This window comes from Salmo trutta, chromosome 17 (assembly GCF_901001165.1).
Source record: "Salmo trutta chromosome 17, fSalTru1.1, whole genome shotgun sequence".
Taxonomy (NCBI): Eukaryota; Metazoa; Chordata; class Actinopteri; order Salmoniformes; family Salmonidae; genus Salmo; species Salmo trutta.
This window is the reverse complement of record NC_042973.1, coordinates 42,681,077-42,703,733: the sequence shown is the minus strand read 5'-3', so window position 1 is coordinate 42,703,733 and position 22,657 is coordinate 42,681,077. Positions and strand designations below refer to the sequence as shown.

At 42.3% G+C, this 22,657-nt stretch overlaps 1 protein-coding gene across 2 annotated transcripts; it reads right to left on the bottom strand.

Annotated features, from left to right (window-relative positions):
• Window positions 1–11,695: 11,695 nt before the first annotated feature.
• LOC115152219 (homeobox protein aristaless-like 4) lies at window positions 11,696–14,300 on the bottom strand. 2 transcript variants are annotated; one of them, XM_029696842.1, is made up of 5 exons: window positions 13,814–14,300; window positions 13,294–13,554; window positions 12,939–13,087; window positions 12,485–12,595; window positions 11,696–12,358 (listed from the first exon to the last, which is right to left on the bottom strand). In XM_029696842.1, exons 1-5 carry the CDS (start codon window positions 14,163–14,165, stop codon window positions 12,161–12,163), a joined length of 1,071 nt encoding a protein of 356 aa, XP_029552702.1. In that variant the 5' UTR covers window positions 14,166–14,300; the 3' UTR covers window positions 11,696–12,160. The 2 variants fall into 2 exon arrangements, with proteins under 2 accessions (XP_029552702.1, XP_029552704.1); XM_029696844.1 differs by having other exon boundaries at window positions 13,294–13,551.
• Window positions 14,301–22,657: the final 8,357 nt, after the last annotated feature.

Here is a 22,657-nt window from a genome sequence, read left to right as displayed (position 1 = left end):
ACAAGCTGGGTATTGTCATCTCAATCGGAAATTACCTTTACATTTTAATGCGATACGGATTGATTTCAGCCCTTAAGGTGGGTCTTTTCTGACCTACTTTGTAAGAATAAACACCTGTCTGGATGTGTCTGTGATGAGGTATGTAGGGCTACAAGGACATGTTGGACAAGTCCAAAGTGGCACCATTTTGGCCCCATATAGTGCATTACTTTTGACCAGAGCCATGGTTTCTCCTGTTGTCTCATACAGCTAAAAAGCTTTAAAAAAAGGCACCCAAATAATGTTTTTCCCGCAACTGCAGTCACATACTCATTGAGCAATTATTACAAGAAGAGGGGAAAGCAGCACAACTGTCACGATTCCCACCGACGGTGGCGCCCCCTCCTGCTCGGGTGGCGCTCGGCGGTCGTCGTCACCGGCCTATTAGCTGCCACCGACTCCCTTTTGCTTTTCCCTTTTTTTTTTATTTTAGACGCCTGTGGTCAATTAGCCATTAGAGGGGCTATTTAGTTTAGCTGGCCCGCTCCTTGTCGTGCGGGATTAATTGTTGTATTCGACTGTCTAGTTCGTGTCGGCTTGGCATTGTCGTACCTTATATTTATTCCCCTGTGTTTGGGAACTTTGTTTTTCTCTCAAAGTGTTATTAAAAAACAACACTCCCTGTGCTTGTTGCTTGCTGCGCCTCATTCCTCACACCACGACTACCAACGCCGTTACAACAACCTGATGAGTATAGTATTTTGCTAAACTATTTTGAAGTGGAATAAATGCTGCACTTATTAACAATGACTAACACAGTTCCAGTCATAATAGAAGATTGTAAGAAATACTGTAGGCTTCCATTTTCCAACCCAATTCTTTGCCACTATCATCTATCCCAGTGGTCTTCAAATGTTTTGACCCCCTACCCCCAAAAAGGAGTGGTATACAACTTGTGACCCCCGCACAAGCACAATCACGTGTGTGCACACTCGAAACGTCTGCACAATCACTGCGCAAATGTAGCATGTCATTTAATACACCCATAAACGGGGATCCATTTTCTAAACTCATGATAGGCTACAAAAAAAATTGTGTTTTACAACTGCATTTGTAGCTTAAAGTTAGTAATGTTGGCAGTCAATATCAACTAGGGATATATACACTGCTCAAAAAAATTAAGGGAACACTAAAATAACACATCCTAGATCTGAATGAATGAAATAATCTTATTAATTACTTTTTTCTTTACATAGTTGAATGTGCTGACAACAAAATCACACAAAAATAATCAATGGAAATCCAATTTATCAACCCATGGAGGTCTGGATTTGGAGTCACACTCAAAATTAAAGTGGAAAACCACACTACAGGCTGATCCAATTTTGATGTAATGTCCTTAAAACAAGTCAAAATGAGGCTCAGTAGTGTGTGTGGCCTCCAGGTGCCTGTATGACCTCCCTACAACGCCTGGGCATGCTCCTGATGAGGTGGCGGATGGTCTCCTGAGGGATCTCCTCCCAGACCTGGACTAAAGCATCCGCCAACTCCTGGACAGTCTGTGGTGCAACGTGGCGTTGGTGGATGGAGCGAGACATGATGTCCCAGATGTGCTCAATTGGATTCAGGTCTGGGGAACGGGCGGGCCAGTCTATAGCATCAATGCCTTCCTCTTGCAGGAACTGCTGACACACTCCAGCCACATGAGGTCTAGCATTGTCTTGCATTAGGAGGAACCCAGGGCCAACCGCACCAGCATATGGTCTCACAAGGGGTCTGAGGATCTCATCTCGGTACCTAATGGCAGTCAGGCTACCTCTGGCAAGCACATGGAGGGCTGTGCGGCCCCCCAAAGAAATGCCACCCCACACCATGACTGACCCACCGCCAAACCGGTCATGCTGGAGGATGTTGCAGGCAGCAGAACGCTCTCCACGGTGTCTCCAGACTCTGTCACGTCTGTCACATGTGCTCAGTGTGGACCTGCTTTCCTCTGTGAAAAGCACAGGGCGCCATTGGCGAATTGGCCAATATTGGTGTTCTCTGGCAAATGCCAAACGTCCTGCACGGTGTTGGGCTGTAAGCACAACTCCCACCTGTGGACGTCAGGCCTTCATACCACCCTCATGGAGTCTGTTTCTGACCGTTTGAGCAGACACATGCACATTTGTGGCCTGCTGGAGGTCATTTTGCAGGGCTCTGGCAGTGCTCCTCCTGCTCCTCCTTGCACAAAGGCGGAGGTAGCGGTCCTGCTGCTGGGTTGTTGCCCTCCTACGTCCTCCTCCACGTCTCCTGATGTACTGGCCTGTCTCCTGGTAGCGCCTCCATGCTCTGGACACTACGCTGACAGACACAGCAAACCTTGTCACAGCTCGCATTGATGTGCCATCCTGGATGAGCTGCACTACCTGAGCCACTTGTGTGGGTTGTAGACTCCGTCTCATGCTACCACTAGAGTGAAAGCACCGCCAGCATTCAAAAGTGACCAAAACATCAGCCAGGAAGCATAGGAACTGAGAAGTGGTCTGTGGTCCCCATCTGCAGAACCACTCCTTTATTGGGGGTGTCTTGCTAATTGTCTATAATTTCCACCTGTTGTCTATTCCATTTGCACAACAGCATGTGACATTTATTGTCAATCAGTGTTGCTTCCTAAGTGGACAGTTTGATTTCACAGAAGTGTGATTGACTTGGAGTTACATTGTGTTGTTTAAGTGTTCCCTTTATTTTTTTGAGCAGTGTATGTATATATATATATATATATATATATATATATATATATATATATATATATATATATATATGTCACTTCTCTGGAGTCATAGGCCTAATTGTAGCAGAGGTTGTAAAGCAGTGGCGATTTTAGCACGTAAAGCTTGGTGGTGCAAACAAAAAAAATATGTTAGCAAAGACACTACACAACACAATACAACACTAAACAATACATGAATTGCACTGTAACAGTGACAAACAAACTGTTAGGGCCGACATAAAGCTGTCCCAACAGCAGAGTCCCAACAGCAGTCCCAGCACCTTACTAGGGTTGCACATTTTGGGGAATATTCAGAGGTGGAAACTTTCCGTGGGAATTAACGGGAATATATGGGAATTAACGGAAATATATGAAAATTAATATTAATAGCATTTAAATGTAAATGTTTTTTGCATTGGATATATTTACCATATCATATGGAGATAGAAACATAAACCTTTCACCTGATCATAACTAGACATAATTGCAAATGATTAAATCCTTCCAATAGAAATAAAAAAAACGATTTAGTTACGAACTTGAACTTTAATTTTTTTTTATTTTATTTATTTCACCTTTATTTAACCAGGTAGGCAAGTTGAGAACAAGTTCTCATTTACAATTGCGACCTGGCCAAGATAAAGCAAAGCAGTTCGACAACATACAAAAACACAGAGTTACACATGGAGTAAAACAACATACAATCAATGATGCAGTAGAAAAAAATAAGACTATATACAATGTGAGCAAATGATGTGAGATAATGGAGGTAAAGGCAAAAAAATGCCATGGTGGCAAAGTAAATAAAGTATGGCAAGAAAAAACACTGGAATGGTAGATTTGTAGTTTGAAGAAAGTTAAAGTTAAAATATAAATATAAATAATATGGTGCAAAGGAGCAAAATAAATAAATACAGTAGGGGAAAAGGTAGTAGTTTGGGCTCAATTAAAGATGGGCTATGTACAGGTGCAGAGATCTGTGAGCTGCTCTGACAGCTGGTGCTTAAAGCTAGTGAGGGAGATAAGTGTTTCCAGTTTTAGAGATTTTTGTAGTTCGTTCCAATCATTGGCAGCTGAGAACTGGAAGGAGAGACGACCAAAGGAGGAGTTGGCTTTAGGGGTGACCAGAGAGATATACCTGCTGGAGCGCGTGCTACAGGTGGGTGCTGCTATGGTGACCAGTGAGCGGAGATAAGGGGGGACTTTACCTAGCAGGGTCTTGTAGATGACCTGGAGCCAATGTGTTTGGCGACGATGATGAAGTGAAGGCCAGCCAACGAGAGCATACAGGTCGCAGTGGTGGGTTGTATATGGGGCTTTGGTGACAAAACGGATGGCACTGTGATAGACTGCATCCAGCTTGTTGAGTAGGGTATTGGAGGCTATTTTGTAAATGACATCGCCGAAGTCGAGGATTGGTAGGATGGTCAGTTTTACGAGGGTATGTTTGGCAGCATGAGTGAAGGATGCTTTGTTGCGAAATAGGAAGCCAATTCTAGATTTCACTTTGGATTGGAGATGATTGATGTGAGTCTGGAAGGAGAGTTTACAGTCTAACCAGACACCTAGGTATTTGTAGTTGTCCACAAATTCTAAGTTAGAACCGTCCAGAGAAGTGATGCTGGATGGGCGGGCAGGTGGAGGCAGCGATCGGTTGAAGAGCATACATTTAGTTTTACTTGTGTTTAGGAGCAGTTGGAGACCACGGAAGGAGAGTTGAATGGCATTGAAGCTCGTCTGGAGGGTTGTTAACACAGTGTCCAAAGAAGGGCCAGAAGTATACAGAATGGTGTCGTCTGCGTAGAGGTGGATCAGAGATTCACCAGCAGCAAGAGCGACATCATTTATGTATACAGAGAAAAGAGTTGGCCCAAGAATTGAACCCTGTGGTACCCCCATAGAGACTGCCAGAGGTCCAGACAGTAGGCCCTCCGATTTGACACACTGAACTCTGTCAGAGAAGTAGTTGGTGAACCAGGCGACGCAATCGTTTGAGAAACCAAGGCTACTAAGTCTGCCGATGAGGATGTGGTGATTAACAGAGTCAAAAGCTTTGGCCAGGTCAATGAATACGGCAGCACAGTAATGTTTCTTATCGATGGCGGTTACGATGTCGTTTAGGACCTTGAGCGTGGCTGAGGTGCACCCATGACCAGCTCTGAAACCAGATTGCATAGCGGAGAGGGTGCGGTGGGATTCAAAATAGTCGGTAATCTGTTTGTTGACTTGGCTTTCGAAGACCTTAGAAAGGCAGGGTAGGATGGATATAGGTCTGTAGCAACTTGGGTCAAGAGTGTCACCTCCTTTGAAGAGGGGGATGACAGCAGCTGCTTTCCAATCTATGGGAATCTCAGACGACACGAAAGAGAGGTTGAACAGGCTAGTAATAGGGGTTGTTATAATTTCGGCAGATAATTTTAGAAAGAAAGGGTCCAGATTGTCAAGCCCAGCTGATTTGTAGGGGTCCAGATTTTGCAGCTCTTTCAGAACATCAGCTGAATGGATTTGGGAGAAGGAGAAATGGGGGAGGCTTGGGCGAGTAGCTGTGGGGGGTGCAGTGCTGTTGAATGCAGTAGGGGTAGTTAGGTGGAAAGCATGGCCAGCCGTAGAAAAATGCTTATTGAAATTCTCAATTATAGTGGGCTTATCGGTGGTGACAGAGTTTCCTATCCTCAGTGCAGTGGGCAGTTGGGAGGAGGTGTTCTTATTCTCCATGGACTTTACAATGTCCCAGAACTTTTTAGAGTTGGAGTTGCACGAAGCAAATTTCTGTTTGAAAAAGCTAGCCTTGGCGTTTCTAACTGCCTGTGTGTATTGGTTTCTAACTTCCCTAAAAAGTTGCATATCGCGGGGGCAGTTCGATGCTAATGCAGAACGCCACAGGATATTTTTGTGTTGGTTAAGGGCAGTCAGGTCTGGGGAGAACCAAGGGCTATATCTGTTCCTGGTTCTAAATTTCTTGAAAGGGGCATGCTTATTTAAGATGGAGAGGAAGGCATTTTTTAAAAATAACCAGGCATCCTCTACTGACGGGATGAGGTCAATATCCTTCCAGGATACCAGGGCCAGGTCGATTAGAAAGGCTTGCTCGTTGAAATGTTTCAGGGAGCGTTTGACAGTGATGAGTGGAGGTCGTTTGACCGCTGACCCATTACGGGTGCAGGCAATGAGGCAGTGATCGCTGAGATCTTGGTTGAAAACAGCAGAGGTGTAATTAGAGGGCATATTGGTTAGGATGATGTCTATGAGGGTGCCAGTGTTTGCGGCTTTGGGGTTGTACCTGGTGGGTTCATTAATAATTTGTGTGAGATTGAGGGCATCAAGCTTGGATTGCAGAATGGCTGGGGTGTTAAGCATGTCCCAGTTTAGGTCGCCTAGTAGCACAAGCTCTGAAGATAGATGGGGGGCAATCAGTTCACATATGGTGTCCAGAGCACAGCTAGGGGCCGAACGTATTTCATAACGTATTTTGCCAGTCGGAGATCGTTTTTTCCCGAGTTCCCATTTGTCTTGAACTCACTGAAGTCAGATTTCCCAGTTCCGAGTTAACAGTTGTTTATAGCACGGCAGAAATCCTGCTGGATTGACAGCATGGCCAATGCTGAATGTTTATCATTTTTTTGCATTGGATATATTTACCATATCATATGGAGATAGAAACATAAACCTTATCATTTATCATGATAAATGCAAAAAACATATTTATCATTTTAAGCATGGAAAAGAGACCCTTAAACTCAGAATTGGGACCACACACCCACTCCACTGAATAGCAGGCCACTGATTCCTTCCACTCATTGCTGAATTTGCGATTTCCAACTTGTGTAACGTTTATGTCCAATGGCCGATGAGCACCGATACGTTTTATCTGTAATTTCTCTTCATTATTTCTCTTTATATGAACATTACCAACCCCTACACTTCGTATTTTCCGCTGTCTGCCCCACCACCACAGAAAGCACTGAGCTATGCTGCAACACCTGCATTTTGGAGCTGCCTTACTCAAGAAAACAAAAAAGGGACCATGTTTGTATGGAGGCTTTATTAACTCTTATTATTATTATTTTTTTACATTGTTTGCAAACTGATATGTGACACGTATTAATACCAAAATAACATGCAAAACAGGCAACCCCCTCGCCCCCCAAAAAGGTGGGGCTCAAAACAGGCACCTGCCCTGAATGACGGGTCACCACTGGTTGTAGGATCGGATGGAAAGCATGTTCTGTCTGCACCGCACCATCACTTTGTAGTGCAGTCTGCCTGCAGAGTGCTCGTTGTCAGACGGCTAGCCCTGTTCGTCCTCACAAATATCGAAGTAAATTCATCCCATAATATTGAAGGCAGTGTAATGGTACAGCTGCTTTAGTCATATACTGTAGCCAGTAGCCACCCAAACTAGGCCTATCTGAAATATGAAAATGATCAATCAAATTGCCAGGTAGCCTTTGTTCTGGCAAAGATGAGTCAGTAGTAGATTGCTAAACTGCATTTTATATGGGATGATAAATGAAGGCCTAGTTGGTTTTTCCCAGGTGAAACTAGAGGAAATTAAACAAGTTATTTCTGGTCACTAATCTCGATATGCACGCCCGTCTTTTTGCGCCAATGCTGCTTATTGGTCAACAATCAAGATGAGCAACTTTTTGGTTCTGAAGCATTGATGACAATTTAACGACAACTTGTTGGCAGTGGGTTCAGAACAACAATGAAAACAATTTATACAGAAAAAACATTTTGGGAGAAATTATACCACCACTGAAAAAAGAGGCACTTTGGAGACTGGAAAGGCAAAGTGGCATGTGGAAGGGCAAAGTGGCATGTGCTCTGCAAAGGTAGAGCCCTATCTGTGCACGTTCCTGCTACATGAGCTATATTCAGGAGCATGTGTTACGACACCGAGAGCAGCACAGGCAGATAAGGCAGGGATGAAAAGTTGAGATGACGACAAACACACACACACACACACACACACACACACACACACACACACACACACAACACACACACACACACACACACACACACACACACACACACACACACACACACACACACACACACACACACACACACACACACACACAGATGTCAAAACAAGAGTCATCAGAAACTAGACATTCACTATGTTGATTGCAGGTCTGATTCTGACTTATCTTGGTTCAACAGTTAATTGTCTGAGAGAGGGAAAAAACGTGTCACTCTCAAGGCTGTTATCATCTTACACTCTCTTACCTTCCATGTAGGAAAAAAGTTAACATAAATACCATGAAAAAACTGTCACTCTCTTAGCTTCCATGAAGAGTTACGAATAGGTCCTATATGCAACTCTACATGGAAGCTAAGGGAGTGACAGTTTTTTCAGGATATTTACAGTACTTTCAGAAAGTATTCAGACCCCTTGACTTATTCTAAAATTGCTAAAATCTTTTTTCCCTCATCAATCTACGCACAATACCCCATAATGACAAAGCAAAAACAGTTTTTTAGAAATGTTTGCTAATTTCTAAAATAAAAAAATCACATTTACATAAGTATTCAGACCCTTTACTCAGTACTTTGTTGAAGAACCTTTGGCAGCGATTACAGCATTGAGTCTTCTTGGAGCTCTGTCAGAGTGACCATCGGGATCTATGGACATCTCCCTGACCAAGGCCCATCTCCCCCGATTACTCAGTTTGAACGGGCGGCCAGCTCTAGGAAGAGTCTCGGTGGTTCCAAACTACTTCCATTTATGAGCGATGGAGGCCACTGTGTTATTGGGGATCTTCAATGCTGCAGAAGTGTTTTGGTACCCTTCCCCAGATCTGTGCCTCGACACAATCCTGTCTCGGAGCTCTACGGACAATTCCTTCGACCTCATGGCTTGGTTTTTGCTCTGACATGCACTGTCAACTGTGGGACCTTATAAAGACAGGCGTGTGCCTTTCCAAATCATGTCCAATCAATTGATTTTACCACAGGTAGACTTCAATCAAGTTGTAGAAACATCTCAAGGATGATCAATGGAAACAGGATGCGCCTGAGCTTCGAGTCTCATAACAAAGGGTCTGAATACTTATATAAATAAGGTATTTCAGTTTTAATTTTTTATTTGCAAATATTTCTCAAACCTGTTTTCACGTTGTTATTATTGGGTATTGTGTGTAGATTGCTGAGGATTCTTTTGTATTTAATCCATTTTAGAATAAGGCTATAACGTAACAAAATGTGGAAAAAGTCAAGGAGTCTGAATACTTTCCGAAGGCACAGTGTGTAAACCTTTTTTCATACATGGAAGGTAAGAGAGTGTAATTTGATATACAGGACCACTCAAAAGTTTGGACACACTCATTCAAGGGTTTTTCTTTATTTTGACTGTTTTCTACATTGTAGAATAACAGTGAAGACATGACTATACAATGACACATATGGAATCATGTAGTAACCAAAAAAGTGTTAAACAAATCAAAATATATTTTAGATTATTCAAAGCTGCCACCCTTTGCCTTGATGACAGTTTTGCACACATGTATAAAATAGTACAAATAAAGAAAAACCCTTGAATGAGTAGGTGTGTCCATACTTTTGACTGGTACTGCATATTCTCAGTTATGAAAAGTGTCTTGATACATTCTTGAGAATAACATGCAAATGTGCTATAGAAATGTGAGTGTTATTCATTTGTTACTCATTTAACTTTCTACATCCACCTTTACTTGACTAATTGGTGCATTAGCATTGTGCTATATTATTAGGTATTAGGTAAGTGCTAAATAAGATTCATGTTTTCCCTTCATATATTTTATGGTCATTTAGCAGACAAGTTTACTCCAAAGTGTATTATACAGTGAACTCATTTATGAGGTTGCAAGCCATATGCTCCAACCTTCTGCGCTATTGGAACCATATATAGTAAAACACAACCGCACATGTGGACACTGCATGTTTATATTGTGTCTACATTTTGTAAGTAGGGGTCAAAAATACACTGAACAAAAAAATAAAAGCAACATGCAACAATTGCAAAGATTTTACTGAGTTACAGTTCATATAAGGAAATCAGTCAATTGAAATAAATTGAGTAGGCCCTAATCTATGGATTTCACATGACTGGGAATACAGATATGCATCTGTTGGCCACAGATACCTTAAAAAAAGATACGTGCGTAGATCAGAAAACCAGTCAGTATCTCATGTGTATCATGCAGCTCGGCACATCTTCTTCTCAGGCTGTTGATTGTGGCCTGTAGAAAGTTGTCCCACTCCTCTTCAATGGCTGTGCGAAGTTGATGGATATTGGCAGGAGCTGGAACATGCTGTTGTACACATCGATCCAGAGCATTCCAAACAGGCTCAATAGGTGACATGTCTGGTGAGTATGCAGGCCATGGAAAAACTGGGACTTTTTCAGCCTCCAGGAATTGTGTAGAGATCCTTGCGACATGGGGCCGTGCATTATCATGCTGAAACATGAGGTGATGGAGGCAGATGAAGAGCATGACAATGGGCCTCAAGATCTTGTCACAGTATCTCTGTGCATTCAAATGTCATCGATAAAATGCAATTGTGTTCGTTGTCTGTAGCTTATGCCTGCCCATACCATAACCCCACCGCCACCATGGGGCACTCTGTTCACAACGTTGACATCAGCAAACCGCTCACCAACACAATGCCATACACGCCGTCTGCCATCTGCCCGGTACAGTTGAAACCGGGATTCTTCCGTGAAGAGCACACTTCTCCAGTGTGTCAGTGGCCATTGTGTCGGTTATGACACTGAACTGCAGTCAGGTCAAGACCCTGGTGAGGACGACGAGCACGCAGATGAGCTTCCCTGATATGGTTTCTGACAGTTTGTGCAGAAATTCTTCGGTTGTGCAAACCCACAGTTTCATCAGCTGTCCGGGTGTCTGGTCTCAGACTTTCCCTCATGTAAAGAAGCCGGATGTGGAGGTCATGGGTTGGCATGAGGCCAGTTGAACGTAAAGCCAAATTCTCTAAAATGACATTGGAGGCAGCTTATGGTAGAGAAATTAACATTAAGTTATCTGGCAAAAGTTTTGGTGGACATTCCTGTAGTCAGCATGCCAGTTGCACGTTCCTTCAAAGCTTGAGAAATCTGTGGCATTGTGTTGTGAGAAAACTGCACATTTTAATGTGGCCTTTTATTGTCCCCAGCACAAGGTGTACCTGTGTAATGATCATGCTGTTTTATCAGCTTCTTGATATGCCACACCTGTCAGGTGGATGGATTATCTTGGCAAAGGAGAAAGGCACACTAACAGGGATGTAAACTAATTTGTGCACAATTTGAGAGAAATACACTTTTTGTGTGTCTGGAAAATTTCCGGGATCTTTTATTTCAGCTCATGAAACATGAGTCCAACACTTTACATGTTGTATTCATAGTTTTTGTTCAGTGTAGTTGAGATTTCAGTGTAGTTGAAAAATGTAGTTCTCCAAATTCCACATCTGACCTGTCAATAACCCTAGCTCAATTTAAGATAAGGAGAGCCATATTTCAATATAACAATAAACCCGTAGAAAAAAAGGAGGGAAGTGCTCTTACCAGCTTCATGTTAGGAAAAGTACATGTAAACATGTATTTATACCTGTACATCAAAGAAGTCCAACTATCTTACAGGGACTATCTCACGTTGGTATGAATGATTCGGGGTACAGGCGCAAGAATGCGTAACAGGGTTTTTATTTTACCCAAATTACTGTGTGCCGTGTAAAGGCACAGGGACGAAGACTAAGCAAACACGTACACAAAACACAGGGTTGAAAACCAAACAAAAGAGCGAGGAGTACATCGAATAAATACACTCCCGCACAATGATTAACACACAAGACGAGACCTGTAATCATCTGCGCAATCCACAAGGGCACGAAAGCCCAAAACACACAGCACAGGTACTCACACGCACCAACGGACATTGTAACAATAATCGACAGCACCATGGTGAACAAAGAGCACATATATACAAATATAATCAGTGGGAATAGGGGCCAGGTGTGCGCAATGAAAGTTCCAGAGGGATCCGTGACAGTGTACAGGAACTGTTCTTAACATCAATTTACACAATATTTTCAGAACCACAGCCACATGAGAAATACAGACACAGCACAAATGTAGTCAATATGAATTAGATGTATTGCTGTATTTATGTATGTATATTTGTGTATTGACAATATCATTATAGAATTCCAGTCAACATATATGTATGAGTGGAGAGTGACTGATAGAAAACACAAACATCTCATTCACTTTACTAAGCCATATTGTTGTATCTATGAGAGAAAATGCTCAATGATCAATTCATTCATCATTTTCTACAGCTTCTGAGATAGTAGCACCATGACACCATCATCATGGACACAGATGACAAAATACACCCTATTTATAAAGCTTTGAAGATGAATTTATTTTGTGTTCATTATGTGTCAAATATGAGTGACTCTTGGGATGGAGTATAAATGTCGGGTCCAGAGGGAGCTCAGGGGATGATGATGCAGGTGTGACAACATGGGTAGAAAAGGCTGGAATGGAACCCCCCAGGAGTGGAGCTTTTGTAGTTGTTGGTACGGCCCATGCCATGATGATGAGGCATTCAATGGAAACAGAGAGATAGCCTCTTCAACCTGTTTTGTCATCGAAACAAATGAGATGATCATGCTATTACTGTCTCAAGCATGACTCATGTATTGTATCTATCTGACAGGATATTTGGCCCTTGCTGGTTTGTTTACATAAAACTATAGACCCACCTCATAAAGAAACCCAGGTTTGGATATAGGTGTCTGGTCTCCGGCCATCATTTCTAAGTCCCTTAGCGTCTCAGTCTTCCTCCATTTGGCTCTGCGGTTCTGGAACCAAATCTGAAGATATCAGCAAATGAGTTGGCATGACAGCAAAGGCATTTTTTTGTGTTTTTCAATTGATAACAAAACATTTATGTAAGCAGTTGATAAGGACTGTTTCTGTTTTCACCTGATAGCAAACATGGATAACAGTGATAACTCAAGTTTAAAAAAAATTATAGCTATGGAGCTCAAGTGGTGGGGTGATGAATAAAGTGAAGTGTTTGATTCTCACTCAGATTTATATTGTAATATTTATTTGGAAATATTTGTTGAACGTTCAATCAATTTCAAATGTACTCATATAAAAGCTCATAGATATATTTCATGAGCATGTCACAGGTGTTTGGTGCTACCGTACCTGTACTCTTCCCTCAGTGAGCTGCAGACGAGAGGCCAGCTTATCCCTTATGTGGACATCAGGATAGTGGGTCTCCAGGAACACCTTCTCCAGCTGCTCCACCTGACTTGGAGGGAAGCTGATCCTGGTCTGCCTTCTCCTCCTCTGCACTGTTGCACACCAAACACAAGCAAAAATGTCTTTATTATCATCATCATGATTATCATCAGCATTATCATCATCTGTCTTCGTAATCATCCTCATCATCATGATTATCATCAAAACTGCCTTTTTTTTGTAATGTCGTTCATCCTCAGATATAATTCCCCTTGATGATTACAGCAATATTGACTGTGTGACTTGTGGTAAATCTCACCATGAGGGTGGCAGCCGTTCCTCTCCCACTGGGCTCTTCCTTGGTCCTGGCCCTCCTCTCGCCCTGCTCTCTCCTGAAGACTACTATCCTTACTGTGGATGCTGGAGTCCCCACTGTGGTCTGGGGAGATGCGGTCAATGTGACACTCTCTAGGGGGTAGTTTTGTGACTCCTGTGTTTTGGTCAGATGAAGTGTGGTCATCTTTCCAGTCAGTGACGATGTGCACATGCTGTGGCAGCACCCTGTTATGACCAGTTCCTACTGTGGACAGAAAAAAACGCACGATATTGATTATCTTTGTCCTTAAAATATCTCCAAGAACTATTAGCCGAACTCAGAATATGTTACTGTAAAAGATGATACACATAATGCAAGTGTACACACATTACACTTTTGCAGAGTTGAGACAGCATTAGCCGTTTGCCATCCAACCCCTTTGCCTCATTGTAATGTGTACTCCCTAAAATGGGCCCACCCATCATAGTAACGTAAGTCAAAGTCAATTGAACACACACATTACCTGTATATACCTGCTGGTTTGGGCATTCTTCATTTTGTCTGTTAACAGACCATCTACCTAGCCCCTCTCGCCTCTCTTCTCCCACTCTGGTTGGTTTCCTCAGGATCTCCTCGGTTGGTGTCCTCAGGATCTCCTCGATTGGTTTCCTCAGGATCTCCTCGATGGAGTGGGACAGTTTTTTGGGAGGGCTTGGGGCCTCCTCACTCGCGGTAATGTCCACTCCCCTATCCAAAGTGAGCTGTCTATGTGAGCTGTCCTCTCTCCACCGTTTTTTTGGTCCGTGCACCGTCACTTGCATAGTAGTCATGCTTCCCTTTTTTAAACCCTTTGCACTTATAGGCTCCTGATGCATGTTCTTGCCCTATTCCTCTCTTCAAAGCACCCAACTCCCTCTTTCTCTTCCTCCGTCACTCTTTCCTTCTTTCTGTCAGGTAAAGGGAGTAACCTAGTTGTCCTCCTCCTTTGTTCCTCGTCAAGCAGATTGTGTTTGGCCAGCATCATATGATCATTAAGAGGAGGAGTAAAGTTTACTGGGTAATGATGCCTTTCTTGGTAATCCACGAACACTAATCAGTGTCCGTGTTTCACTGAGCTGATATCCCAGCTACAATTTACCTTGTGACACCTTTTATATTTGACTACTTATTGTATGTTTTACTACCAGTGCAATATGAACAGTTCTGAACGGACATACCAATAATTTGTTATCGTTATCTAAATTAGGAATACTATCTATATCTGAAGGTATATTTGATAATTAATGGTTGCATATTTATAATAAATGCAATCAATGTAATGTTTTGAAACTTGAGTAAAGAACATCTTGTGTTGGTACGTATCATGTTGCAAGTATCACTGCTCCTCCTTGTCTACAGGTTTATTGGCTACGTATCTGTATCTTTACTACTCTGGCCTCCACATGAACTCTCATACACAAACTTGCTACACCTTTCAGGGACATTAGCAGACTGCTGTTAGCACAGAGCACATTGAAGGTTTGAGTTTGTCCTTCTCTAGTGGTGGACAAAGGTACGACAGACAAATTAGATTTCTATTCTTCTGGAGGAAACTTTGGATTGGGTGCAGTGGAGTCACAGTCCACATCAACATAATAATTAAGCGTGTGAAATATCAGAGAGTAACACAGAGCAATGACAAACACCTGAATGACCTTTTTGTCCCCAGATTTCCTTTGCAACAGTTTGCAATTGCATACAGTAACAGAGGACCTTTTGTGTTTTCATACTTCAGTTCATACAGTGAGGGAAAAAAGTATTTGATCTCCTGCTGATTGTGTACGTTTGCCCACTGACAAAGAAAATATCAGTCTATAATTTTAATGGTAGGTTTATTTGAACAGTGAGAGACAGAATAACAAAAAAATCCAGAAAAACTCATGTAAAAAATGTTATAAATTGATTTGCATTTTAATGAGGGAAATAAGTATTTGACCCCCTCTCAATCAGAAAGATTTCTGGCTCCCAGGTGTCTTTTATACAGGTAACGAGCTGAGATTAGGAGCACACTCTTAAAGGGAGTGCTCCTAATCTCAGTTTGTTACCTGTATAAAAGACACCTGTCCACAGAAGCAATCAATCAATCAGATTCCAAACTCTCCACCATGGCCAAGACCAAAGAGCTCTCCAAGGATGTCAGGGTCAAGATTGTAGACCTACACAAGGCTGGAATGGGCTACAAGACCATCGCTAAGCAGCTTGATGAGAAGGTGACAACAGTTGGTGCGATTATTTGCAAATGGAAGAAACACAAAAGAACTCTCAATCTCCCTCCGCCTGGGGCTCCATGCAAGATCTCACCTCGTGGAGTTGCAATGATCATGAGAACGGTGAGGAATCAGCCCAGAACTACACGGGAGGATCTTGTCAATGATCTCAAGGCAGCTGGGACCATAGTCACCAAGAAAACAATTGGTAACACACTATGCCATGAAGGACTGAAATCCTGCAGCGCCCGCAAGGTCCCCCTGCTCAAGAAAGCACATATACATGCCCGTCTGAAGTTTGCCAATGAACGTCTGAATGATTCAGAGGACAACTGGGTGAAAGTGTTGTGGTCAGATGAGACCAAATTGGAGCCTTTGGCATCAACTCAACTCGCCGTGTTCGGAGGAGGAATGCTGCCTATGACCCCAAGGACACCATCCCCACCGTCAAACATGGAGGTGGAAACATTATGCTTTGGGGGTGTTTTTCTGCTAAGGGGACAGGACAACTTCACCGCATCAAAGGGACGATGGACGGGGCCATGTAGCGTCAAATCTTGGGTGAGAACATCCTTCCCTCAGCCAGGGCATTGAAAATGGGTCGTGGATGGGTATTCCAGAATGACAATGACCCAAAACACACGGCCAAGGCAACAAAGGAGTGGCTCAAGAAGAAGCACATTAAGGTCCTGGAGTGGCCTAGCCAGTCTCCAGACATTAATCCCATTGAAAAATTCTGTGGAGGGAGCTGAAGGTTCTAGTTGCCAAACGTCAGCCTCGAAACCTTAATGACTTGGAGAAGATCTGCAAAGAGGAGTGGGACAAAATCCCTCCTGAGATGTGTGCAAACCTGGTGGCCAACTACAAGAAACGTCTGACCTCTGTGATTGCCAACAAGGGTTTTGCCACCAAGTACTAAGTCATGTTTTGCAGAGGGGTCAAATACTTATTTCCCTCATTAAAATGCAAATCAATTTATAACATTTTTGACATGTGTTTTCTGGATTTTTTTGTTGTTGTTATTCTGTCTCTCACTGTTCAAATAAACCTACCATTAAAATTATAGACTGATAATTTCTTTGTCAGTGGGCAAATGTACAAAATCAGCAGGGATCAAATACTTTATTCCCTCACTGTACATAATACTGAAAACATCTGAGATTATACTTTACCAAACTAGAGCAGTGAGCATGAGGAAGAAAGCCATGCCCGCACTTTTTTTGAATGACACATTTTGTGCGCGTGTGTGTGTGTGTGTGTGTGTCAATCATCCCCTCACATTTCCCAGCAGAGAGAGCTGGTGCAATCTGTGTGAAATGAACAATGTTTTAGTGTGTGTGTGTGTGTGTGTGTGTGTGTGTGTGTGTGTGTGTGTGTGTGTGTGTGTGTGTGTGTGTGTGTGTGTGTGTGTGTGTGTGTGTGTGTGTGTGTGTGTGTGTGTGTGTGGAAGGTGAACCTTCGCCCCCAGTCTGAGGTCCTGAGCGCTCTGGAGCAGATTTTCATCAAGGATCTCTCTGTACTTTGCTCCGTTCATCTTTCCCTCGATCCTGACTATTCTCCTTTAATGCTGCAGAATGTTTTTGGTACCCTTCCCCAGATCTGTGCCTCGACACAATCCTGTCTCGGAGCGTTATGGACAATTCCTTCGACCTCATGGCTTGGTTTTTGCTCTGACATGCACTGTCAACTGTGGGACCTTTTAATATAGACAGGTGTGTGCCTTTCCAAATCATGTCCAATCAATTGAATTTACCACAGTTGGACTCCAATCAAGTTGTAGAATCATCAAGGATGATCAATGGAAACAGGATGCACCTGAGCTCAATTTCAAGTCTCATAGTAAAGGGTCTGAATACTTATTTAAATAAGGTATCTGTTTTTTTATTTTTAATACATTTTAAAAAATGTCTAAAAACCAGTTTTTGTTTTGTCATTATGGGGTATGTGAGTAGATTGATGAGGAAAAAAATAAATGTGGAAAACAAAATGTGGAAAAAGGAAAGGGGTCTGAATACTTTCCGAATGCACTGTATAATTTCATTTATTTCTGTTATCAATCAAGGTGAGACTGAACATCGACAAGTCACAGGGGAAACAGAAGAAGAGATACCGGAGGAGAATCAAGAAGGGGATCAAATGCTTCGACATCCGGGCAAATGACTTGGTTTGGAAGAAGGACAACAGGAAGGCAAGACCTGGGAAACCCCGCTGTTCTTTCACTCCTAGCTGGGGTCACCATCTGTTAAGATGAATATAAAAATCTCAGATAATAGATATTTGCATTTGCACACAAAATAACCTGAAGCTAGATTTAGTTTCCCTAACACTGATATTTTTCTCTTTGTCTTCCTAGAGTCGGAGCAGTTGGACGGTCGACCACTGAAAGCCTTGACGACCTACACTTCGGTGAAGCCCAGTAGATAAAGTATCTTAAAACCTGTTTGGGATAGGGGGCACTATTGAGAATTTTGGAAAAAATATGTGCCCATTTTTAACTGCCTCCTACACCAACTCAGAAGCTAGAATATGCATATTATTGTTCAGGTTTGGATAGAAAACACTCCGAATTTTCTAAAACTGTTTGAATGGTGTCTGTGAGTATAACAGAACTCCTATGGCAGGCAAAAACCTGACAAGGTTTCAAGCAGGAAGTACCCTGTCTGACAAGGAGTCGTGCGTCTTGCATCTGTTTATTGAAAAGTAAGGATCTTAGCTGTAACGTGACAATTCCCAGGGCTCCGATAGGCTCTCAGAACCCAGGAAATAACTGAAGGTTGACGAGGGAGCCTCAGGCTGAAACACATTATCGGCTTTGGTAAGTGGCGGCTCAGAGCACCTTTGAATGAGGCGCATGCACGATTCGCTCCTGAGGAGAAATTTTATTCGGCTGTTTAGGCTCAATGCATATTCCCGGTCGGAATATTATCACTTATCTACGAGATAAATGGCATAAAAATTGGTTTTAAACAGCGGTTGACATGTTTCGAAGTACGGTAATGGAATATTTAGACATTTTTGTCACGCCAATGCGCCATGCTCGAGACCGTGATGAAGCATTCTGATAGTGTCTAGAACTCACGAACAAAACGTCGCTGTTTGGATATAACGATGGATTATTTGGGACCAAACCAACATTTGTTATTGAAGTAGAAGTCCTGGCAGTGTATTCTGACGAAGAACAAGCAAGGTAAGAACATTTTTCTTATAGGAAATGTGATTTTGGTGGAGGCTGACCTGGGTGGGTATCTAAATAGCTAGCCCTGTGATGCCGGGCTATGTACTTAGATTATTGCAAAATGTGCTTCATCCGAAAAGCTATTTTAAAATCGGACATATCGAGTGCATAGAGGAGTAATGTATCTATAATTCTTAAAATAATTGTTATGCTTTTTGTGAACGTTTATCATGAGTAATTTAGCAAACTGTTAGTATATTCCCCGGAAGTTTGCGGGGGTTATGCTTTTTCTGAACGTCACATGCTAATGTAAAAAGCTGTTTTTTTTATATAAATATGAACTTGATTGAACAGACATGCATGTATTGTATAACACAATGTCCTAGGTGTGTCATCTGATGAAGATCATAAAAGGTTAGTGCTGCATTTAGCTGTGGTTTGGGTTTATGTGACATGATATGCTAGCTTGGAAAATGGGTGTCTGATTATTTCTGGCTGGGCACTCTGCTGACATAATCTAATGTTTTGCTTTCGTTGTAAAGCCTTTTTGAAATCGGACAGTGGGGTTAGATTAACGAGATTCTTGTCTTTAAATAGCTGTAAAATAGTCATATGTTTGAGAAATTGAAGTAATAGTATTTCTAACGATTCAAAAATCGCGCCACTGGATTTCAGTGGCTGTTACGTAGGTGGGACGAGTTCGTCCCACATGCGCCAGAGAGGTTAAGTTTTGGTTGACATTTGAGAAAGCAAGAAATGGTAGTTATGCTGAGCTTATAAAAATATACCTCTTCAATTTACCTCTTCAAATGTCTTTAGGACCATCGACTGTCCGATCCACCCAGGAGGTGTCACATCCACCAGAGCCAGTGAGTTCAGATCAGTCTGATTCTCTGTGTCGGAGTGGGACCAGCTTGAGTTACTTTATACCTTCAAAAACTGTTGAAAAGTGCTTATCTGCCATTGATAACACTGCACTAATCCATCCCATTTTCTCACAGTAAAGTGTAACCTTGTTTACATCTCGTTTCCTACCCTGTTGCCTTTAACTCTGCTCCTGTTCTCCAGGACCTAGGGGGTTCTGCTTAACACCCAGATGTGGATCCACTGGATGTCCTCCATTACCAACCACCCTCCAACTTTTCATTGCGTCATCTACAACACAGGAGGTTGGTGGTACCTTAATTGGGGAGGGCGGACTCATGGCAATGGCTGGAGTGGATTTGTATCAAATAGTACATCAAACACATGGTTTCCATGTGTTTGGTGCCATTCCATTTGCGCCTTTCCAGCCATTATTATGTGCCGTCCTTCCCTCAGCAGTCTCCACTGAATTCTACAGCTACTGTTATTGTCATGCTGTCATTAACTGCAAAGAAAGTTGTCTTGCTCTATCATACTGGACACATAATATGTGAAATACACAGATGAACTAAAAACATTAGCACTGCAAACACTCAGAACAAAGAGAGCAGCAGTGCCTGGACTTCGCAGTCTCCCTCTTCAAATCCATCTTCCGAGACTGACTGCCTGTTTTCTGAACAAGTGACAGAAGGAACCTCCCACCCACTTCCTCTATTTCACACACCAGAATTCACTATTTCAGTCTATGATTTCTTTGTGAGTGTACAAATAATCTGTGAAAATAAATGTGACACAACTGTACTAAAAAAAATATCAAAGTTTATATATTTAAATCTTAAATATTGCCAGGTTGGTTTTAACATCTGTTTCACAAGGTGAACATTGTTGTAAATTATAAGGTGTCTTGACTGGCCTGTGAGGATCAGGTTACAGTGGATCAAGGTTCTACAGAGATATCTCTCCCTCCCACAGAGGGGGAGAGGTATGGAGGTGGTGGGGGGGTTTATGACCTCACGCCCATCATAAATTATAAGACAGCAGACCAACTCCATTCTGGTCTCTGAAATGTCTGTGTTCCTTAGGAAGAGTTTACAGCCCAAAACGACAGAACATAAAATTAATGGACTTTGGGACAATATATTTCATCAGCCAAAATGGTGGTAACAATAATGGATGGGATATGAAATTGAATGTCTATTTTATGTTATTAAAAGTTGAATGAGGATGTTATAATGAAAACATTGTAATGAAGAGTTTTCATAATGTATATGTGATGTTTACATACTATGTTGTGTAGAGAATATCCAGATGAAAGAGAATGTTTTGGTGACGATAAGACTGTGATTTTAGTTGTCTAAGAGATCGTAGTAAATCCTAACACCTTGCCTTGTAACTAGCTACGCCCCAGGGAATCCAGAGAGTGTCATAAAGACAGAAATGCCCTTTTTACTCTGGGGTATAAAACATGTGAGTTAAGAATTTACATACTAGACTAAGTTGACCACGCGCTGCAGCCGAGGTCTATGACTAGTCGTGACCCCAAAACGCAACACGAGGTTGAAGACAAAGAAAATCTCTGAACAATCAAGTATATGGTGGAGTGGCTATTCTAAGTACTGTACCTAGGAAGGTGAATTTAAACAGGAGCCTCCGCATATTTTTTTTAAGTCATCGGTGGTCTATACGGCCCTCCTACCCACGCCTGGAGCGTCGACACGGCTGATTAGCCTCCTCAGAAGCCTACTCTCACAGAACGAGTGCAAGGAAGCAGACAACTAAGAGAAAGGATATTGTGACATTGTGTGGACAATCAGAGACTTACACCCGGTAACGAAGGAGACGGCCATAGAAAGAACAAGGCGTCGACCAAACATTTCCCACTAAGCAGAACTCCGCCCATGAAGAGATATCCAACGGAGACCTTCAACACGTAAATACATGCATTGCACTTTTTACCCATAAGAGCGGCAGTTCGGGGCAAGGTGTTAGGGCTAAAACTAAGCATAGTTTACAAATGTATCCAAGTGTTGAATCTCTCTCTTGCTCTTTCTCTCTTTAAATCTCCATCTTGTGTAACACGTGTTTTGGTCTGCTAGGGACCTGTTGTCATTGTATTAAGTTCTAGTTAATAGCCCAGACTGTGTGTGTTTTTGTGTATGTGTATCTTATGTTATCATTTAGCTTGTTAGTAAATAAATAATCACCTCAATTGTTGTGGTACGGAATGATTAGTGAGACCCGGGTTTGTGCAGATTTACGAATTATGCGACGTTCAGAATGAGACTGATGAGGTAATAATGATAATTAATGGATGACTGGTATAACGAATATCTGTAGAGTTAATTCGGGAAACGGTAACTCATTAACCAACCTTTTTCAGTGGTGCCCCAAGATTGAGTTAATTGTTACATGAGTAATTTAATCATCATAATAATTGAACATAGTTAATTGATATGATAAAATAATCGACATTGCATTAGTGGTACCAACGTCACGACAGGTATCCCTTGATGGTATTTGTTACTTTCACATTATTCATTGTTGTATCCTAGGACCTACAATAGATACATACACTGCTCAAAAAAATAAAGGGAACACTTAAACAACACAATGTAACTCCAAGTCAATCACACTTCTGTGAAATCAAACTGTCCACTTAGGAAGCAACACTGATTGACAATAAATGTCACATGCTGTTGTGCAAATGGAATAGACAACAGGTGGAAATTATAGACAATTAGCAAGACACCCCCAATAAAGGAGTGGTTCTGCAGATGGGGACCACAGACCACTTCTCAGTTCCTATGCTTCCTGGCTGATGTTTTGGTCACTTTTGAATGCTGGCGGTGCTTTCACTCTAGTGGTAGCATGAGACGGAGTCTACAACCCACACAAGTGGCTCAGGTAGTGCAGATCATCCAGGATGGCACATCAATGCGAGCTGTGGCAAGAAGGTTTGCTGTGTCTGTCAGCGTAGTGTCCAGAGCATGGAGGCGCTACCAGGAGACAGGCCAGTACATCAGGAGACGTGGAGGAGGCCGTAGGAGGGCAACAACCCAGCAGCAGGACCGCTACCTCCGCC

Bases quoted from the DNA above. Each gene is read 5' to 3' on its own strand.
- LOC115152219 (XM_029696842.1), bottom strand. From the start codon at position 14,165: ATGCATCAGGAGCCTATAAGTGCAAAGGGTTTAAAAAAGGGAAGCATG. The intron at 13,555-13,813 runs GTAATGTGTGTG...TTCTGTCCACAG, and splicing joins AAACCAGCAGGTATATACAG to TAGGAACTGGTCATAACAGG. The intron at 12,359-12,484 runs GTGGGTCTATAG...ATGACAAAACAG, and splicing joins AACCTGGGTTTCTTTATGAG to GTTGAAGAGGCTATCTCTCT.